The sequence below is a fragment of the Ascidiella aspersa genome, chromosome 4 (genome assembly GCF_963924565.1).
Source record: "Ascidiella aspersa chromosome 4, kaAscAspe10.2, whole genome shotgun sequence".
Taxonomy (NCBI): domain Eukaryota; kingdom Metazoa; phylum Chordata; class Ascidiacea; order Phlebobranchia; family Ascidiidae; genus Ascidiella; species Ascidiella aspersa.
The window spans coordinates 5838091-5844602 of NC_139450.1; the positions used below are offsets into that span (position 1 = coordinate 5838091).

A 6512-nucleotide genomic window follows, 5' to 3' on the forward strand; every position below is an offset into this window, starting at 1 on the left:
AACTCCTAAAAATGTCCCCGCAAAACAACGAGTCAAAGACGTCATAATAAATTTCAAAGACGTCATAATAAAAAGCCTAGACTAAATTGGAAAATTGTATAAACATTCGCATGGGATTCTTGTTAAAGACGACTTAAAACATTATTAATTCGTTTAATTGTTTGGGGATTATGGACTTTTTGATACACCCTGTAGGGGTAGCTTTATTTCTTAATGAGACCAATACCGAGCGTTTAAAGGCCTTTTGAATTTTGCAGCTAATACCAATATGGATTAAACTTGTTGCTAGCGATTTTAGTTTGTTATTCTGAAATCTTGGTTTATTTTAACTTTTAAAATTGTCGGCCACCTAATGTCAATTTTCCAGGTGTTTAATCATGATTGGTGTTAGTCAAAAACATACTGTAAAGGGATTTTGTCAGAGTAAGATTGTTGTGGAGCGGGCCTTAAAGTTAAGCTTACCGCTGGCCACATATTTTCGATCTATGGGCCGCATTCGGCCGCAGGCTGCCAACACCTGACATGGCTCATTAGAAGTGTGTTTAAAGAAAATACAGCTTGATTGATTAGATCAACGTATGATAAGGTGTGTATCGCCTTTGACAATTATTTTAGCGTGCACCAATATGCCAATTGACATGCTGCAATTTACTCATTAACGTCCAATACTGCCCTCACGATTCACGTTGACCATGTGCTTTTACATCATTTATATTGAATGATATGTGAAATATTTACTTACACAAACATTTTTTATGATTGGAAATCGACTGGTAAAAAGGCGGAGAAGAAATCACGGAATCCAAAAAGGTTTCGCCATGAAATGGTTACACAAAACCGAACGAGACAAATATTTACATTGTGCACGTAATTTCGGTATATTTAACCAGTAAATCAGATGCTGGTGACCGGCCTGTTTTTCACATGTTCGGCGACGCCGGGATTGGAAAACACGGCGTTCTTCAAAGCGTTAAGACGCGGTGTAGCCTCCAAAATGTCTGCTCGCAGAGATTGGAGATAGTCGACGCTGGTGGCGAACACAATGTCTGTGTAGCTCACCTGAAAAGACCATTTTATGAATAATTAACAAACTTGGCGACCCACTTATTCGCTAGCACTTCTACATAAAGCGAACGCTTTTCAGCGGTGTTTGTTTGAACAGACAGGACGCGGTTTTCTTAGGTTATCGTCGCAGCATCATTTTGTATAGGACTTTGGGCAAGCTACGCGACGGCATTACGGAGCTGTAATATGAATAAAAAATTAAAGTTTACTTTTATAACATAAGGTAACTAACTGGTGAAGATTTCGTCTAATTTGCCGCTTCAGAGGTCGATTATCGTCAGGCCTTTGCGTACATACATAGTACTTGCCTGAGGCAAAAAGTAATCCCCACAAAGCTGTTGTTCGAGGATCACCAACTTAGGCGGAATCTTGTCGTTCACAGCAATGCTCATCAGCTCTTTCTGCACGAAATTAAAAACATCAGATAAAAATTCAACATTAAAAAAGTGATTTTATAACTCAACCCAACTGAAAAACGCCGCGTAAACAAGTGGAGGAGTGAAATGTGAGGCAGAGGTTTATTAATGCTGTTATAAGAGTGCATACTGCCCACACAACCTTCAATCCATGACTACAAAATAACTTTCTTACAAAATTGGAGCAATTTTCGTTTGAATAAGTTCAATGTTTGGTGATTTTTTTTTAATTCTAGTGCCACAAACAATTTAAAATCAGTTTCCTCTAAAATATTTTTTTGTTATTTGCCTTTTTTTCTGGGTCGGATTCGGTCCAAGGCAAAAGCTGCATAATGTCGCGCATCGCTTCGCCGACTTCATCGGCCTTCGCTTCTTCGAGTGGCGTTTTTCCATTCAAGTCGAAAACGCGTGCCAAGTAGCGGACGATGGCTGAGCTTTGCGACATGCTATGCCCGTCTACCTCCAACACTGGCAACTGCTTGTAAGCCGTTTCTGCATGCAAAACACAAGCCACAGTCGTAATAAATGTTTGTGGATAGTTTTAATAGCTTTTGGTGTCGCCGTTTAAGAATCCTACCAAAATTATTAAATCAACGCACAATATTCAGGTTAGAGTGCGAGTTAGCATTTGGGTGTGGGTGGGTGAGTGAAGTATTATTATATTCATTATTTATTAATTATACTTGGCCCACCATAACCGACACGCTAACCGGCACCCTAACCCAAATAATTGAGTTGTGGTAGGATTCTAGACCAGCGCCATAAATTAATATGGGAGAATAAACATAATAATAAAATTTGACCCACCCGAACCCAAACCCTAACTCGCACCCGCACCATAACCCACATAACGTTAGCAATATAAATCCCTGGGCAAATATTTGGCAGGATTCTAAACCAGCGCCGGATTTTCCTTACATTTTAGAGCACTATTTACTTGTAATTAAAAAAAATCAAACTGTTTTCATTTAATTTTATAACGCTTGGAACGTTAAAAGTTTACTATACATGCTGTAAGCACCTTTTTTTCTATTGGTCAAACGCCGCGCAATACAGTGGCACATAAATTCTTTAACAAAGTTCAACTTACTGTCCTTCAATGCTGGCCAGTCTTTAAATTGAATTCTGTTGTCCTCATATTGAACACCTTTGAAAGCGAACAAAATGCGAATCATTTCGCCTCTGCCTTTGAGGTCGAAGTAAGTTAATTTGTACGAAGGCATCTTTCGATGAGTTGAACTTCCGAGTTACAAGCGACAGTAATACGTTACAAGCTAGCAGCAATCTGTGTCAATGTAGAATGTCGTTTGGTCGCGTATAGGCCTACTACTTATACTCTCTCTAGCCATTGCGCCATGAGTAGGCAATTCGGCTTCAATTCAATTGCTCTGGCTGTAGGCTACCAACTTTTTAATTTTTGTCAAGTCATTTCACGATGAGCAAGCATTTCGTTATGTTTTACAAACTGGCGTGGCTAACAAGCTAAGCAGACAGGCGAGAGCTCCAGAATGCATTTCTAGACCTTAGGCAGATAATGTTAATGCTCTGGCATGTTTAGCAATGTAAACTCATATTACGACAGCTATGAAACACATATCTAAGCCTCAAGCAGTTAATACTAATGTAAAATCATTTCTAACACAAACAAGTGATATTGCTTATGTTGTATAGCAAGTGGAACGTCTATAGCGTTTTGCAATAGTTGTGTAATACATGCATCACACATTCAAAGCTTTTGACTTATAATATGAACAGTCTGTGTGGCACGGTAACGACTTTGGTTACCTCCTATCAACTTCCGGAAATGCCTAATTGCACTTAGTTTACCCCGCGTTTTGTTTGTTGGTTTGTTCAATAAAATACGTTGCATCAAATCATTTGCGCGACTATTTATAACACGGCCGTACGTCCGTCATCGAACTGACACACTAAGCAGAATGCGCATTGCTAAGCAGCTACTCTGTTTATACCAGGGGTCAACCTTTCATACTGCCGGGCCAAATATGTGTATTCGGATTAGACCACGGGCCACTTGCACATATCTCGTCGACTACATGTCAGTGACTACCACGAAGTATTGCGAATCAAAGGGAAAGTTTTTAAAATCGATTTAATGAGAGCTTTGAAGCTAGCTTGCTTTCCCAACCATCCTATCCAGGTTCTCTTGAATTAAAGTTTTTGCAACCCGAAGTCCATTCTACAGGTGTACATTAGTCAGTCAGATTTCATAAACCCCAGTTCGAAAAAAAATGTTCCCACACGTACGTTGAACCGAACATCCACATGTTGAACTTTCACACAACTTCTACACGTTACGCAACAGCACCCAAAACACATTTTGGAGTTATATTTTTTTAACAGGTCACATTAGTTTGGAATTTGTACGTTCCTTTCTGCTTCCGTCAACCATCGAATTTTGATAGAATTTAACTGTTACCAGCTACTGCAGTGATTGTTCCATGGTTGGTTTAAGTAAGGAACAGTCAGGAAGTTTACGTTTTTGAACAGTTAATACCTGAATGTTTTGTGGTGCGGGCCAAAAACCAAAGCACGTCGCGGGCCAGTCATTTTGGTTGCGCCGGCCGCAGGTTGCACGCCCCTGGTTTATACTAACATTTAGCTTGTACTATACTATCGTTTTCATAGAAAAAACAACAGCAAGGTTTATTTAAGACACAACGGATAGCACAGAAACAACAATAGCAAACCAATTATTATAATCGACAAAGGTAATCTAATCACAATTAGTTTTATTGGTCTTGCTGTTGTTCGGAAACAACTTTTACCACTAAGAGCTGACTATCATATACATGTGTGAATTATAACGGCCACTCAACAAATATCTACCCCATTTTTTCCTAATTATTCAAATATTTTGCTGCTGTTATCGACATAAAGGTCATTACTGTAGGCGTAGGCCCAAAATAAAACAGCTAAACCCAGCCAGCGGGCGCGGCACGCCATTACCGCAAGCAATTCGTGACACAGGATGCTATACCGCTCTACGCAAAAAAAAGACTGTTGCCAACTGGAGCATGACCGTAGCACATACTTGCATCTAGCAAAACTTATCTGGCCTGATAAAAGCGTCGCATATTTGAGCCTGCGTATAAGTACAAAATTGTCAAATAGCGCCGGTGCCTCAATGGACGGATTCGGCTGACAACGTAGTATATCTTTATGTTTTACTAGTGTGGTGTTCATTTTAGTTAGAAGGATAGCGTAGCATTGCCGATAAGTTTATTTTAAATAAGTAATCAACAATGTCGCACCTTAATATATTTCATAAGTGTGCTCATCTGTGTTGTTTACGAAATTAAATTGATCTATAGATATTACTTAAAATCACGTCTTGCTGCAAAAGAAACTTTCATAACACTCCAAATATTCTGTTTATGACGAATATAGTCTATACCAGTGGTTCTTAACCTTTTCCACCCCTTTTAAACCATCTGTCAGTTATCGCACCCCTACTAGAATTACCTAAATAACAAAACCATTGTAATTTTATTTTTATACAAGTAACTGATAACACAATAACAAAATGTGAGTTAGTTTTACATTTAATTGAGGAAATCAATAAATTACATTTTAATATATTTTCTGATCCAGCATCCCCACACTCCCTTGGAACAGTTCTAGCACCCGTTGAGGGTGCGAGCACCCCTGGTTGAGGAACCCTGGTCTATACGATATGTCATACGGCCACTGTATTAATCCAATGTAGCTTCTGTTATAGCCCGAGAGCCTGCTGGGAAATATAAATTAATTGGAGTCACGAAATAACACATAAGACAATGTCCTATATAAAAATCAGTAGCTGTCAATCATTCGTTATCGTGCTTAATTGTTTTATTATTTTAAGCCAGGGGCGGGCTTCTCAAGTCGGCAGGCCTGATATGGGAAATGAAATACTTGGCGGGCCGGATTCCTAAATCTGTACATTATTCGTGTATTTGTCAACCTGTCCTATACAACGAATAAATCATATTTAATGCAACATTTAAGTCGAAAGCATATAGACCAAACACAGTATTTAATGAATTTATTAACGAAATGCACTTCCATAGCAACTGAAGTCAATGAGACATTTGTGGTCGATCGAGGTTGTCCACAAGTTCTTTGAACTTTGGCTGCATGTCAGATGTAGAAACCCTCAGTAAAGACTGCACATGGACATCTGTTAGATTAGAACGCAGCTTTGTCTTGTTAATGTTCATGGTCGAAAATGTTTGCTCGCAAATGTATGTAGACCCAAACAGAACAAGTAGGCCTAGATTCATGGCCAGCTTTCTCAGATTGGCAAACTTGGACTTATTAAGTGACGCATAAAATTTGTCAATGCTTTCAGATTGGAATTTCGCTTTCTGGGTAGAGTCACACTGCAGGTCAATCAATTCCAGCTGTAGAGCATCCGGCACCTTTTCAAAGTCAGTTGTAAAGGGTGATGACAAGATGTCAAACTCAGCAGAAAGTTTTTTGAAGTCGCAAAACGACGACCAAATTCATTGTCTAGTGCTGATAACATATTGTTGTACTTCTCAGTTGTAATCATCTTGGATGCTATCTGCAAACGTAATACGTTTGTGTTGAAGCAGCCATATGTGTTGGGTAAATGACTCGATTAATATAGCAGAAGAGGGATTGCGTTAGGGAGTAGCTGTTCAGTTGCCGACATCGGCAAATATAGGACCTGTAGAGCTTTGGGACTTTGGAACTATGATCGGGTCAACTCTGGTCGCTCTGTCAGCATAACCTGCTGGAAGCATTTCGTCAATTGTCCATAATTTTCTGTTTTTCTTTATTCTTGTTGAAGCGCGTTGTCACGAAATTTAATTACCACCGGCTGGAATTTGTTATTTCAGTGATTTGCATTTATGCCAAAACAGTCTTTTAAACTGTTCACTTGTGTAGTCCTGATCGCTACATTACGAAGGTAAATTTATTGTATGTTTCGTAAGAACCTGTAAGTACTGTTAAACCGTTGTCGCAATAAATATTTTTTATTGTGGTTCGCACCCACATACGGCA

General features: G+C 39.1%; 1 protein-coding gene across 2 annotated transcripts; it reads right to left on the reverse strand.

Moving 5' to 3' along the window:
* Positions 1–701: 701 nt before the first annotated feature.
* On the reverse strand, positions 702–2764 carry LOC146146832 (hematopoietic prostaglandin D synthase-like). Of its 2 annotated transcripts, none has more exons than XM_083387741.1 (4): positions 2572–2764; positions 1771–1973; positions 1374–1466; positions 702–1059 (listed from the first exon to the last, which is right to left on the reverse strand). In XM_083387741.1, the coding sequence occupies exons 1-4, from the start codon at positions 2702–2704 to the stop codon at positions 895–897; spliced, it is 594 nt and encodes a 197-aa protein (XP_083243867.1). In that variant the 5' UTR covers positions 2705–2764; the 3' UTR covers positions 702–894. The 2 variants fall into 2 exon arrangements, with proteins under 2 accessions (XP_083243867.1, XP_083243868.1); XM_083387742.1 differs by having other exon boundaries at positions 702–1050; positions 1365–1466.
* Between the last annotated feature and the right edge of the window lie 3748 nt (positions 2765–6512).

What these genes read in the sequence shown, in the direction of transcription:
- LOC146146832 (XM_083387741.1), bottom strand. Translation starts at nt 2,704, where the DNA reads ATGCCTTCGTACAAATTAACTTACTTCGACCTCAAAGGCAGAGGCGAA. An exon ending in CTGGCCAGCATTGAAGGACA is followed by an intron (nt 1,974 to 2,571) that starts GTAAGTTGAACT and finishes TTTTGCATGCAG; the next exon opens with AAACGGCTTACAAGCAGTTG. An exon ending in GGGATTACTTTTTGCCTCAG is followed by an intron (nt 1,060 to 1,373) that starts GCAAGTACTATG and finishes TGGTCTTTTCAG; the next exon opens with GTGAGCTACACAGACATTGT.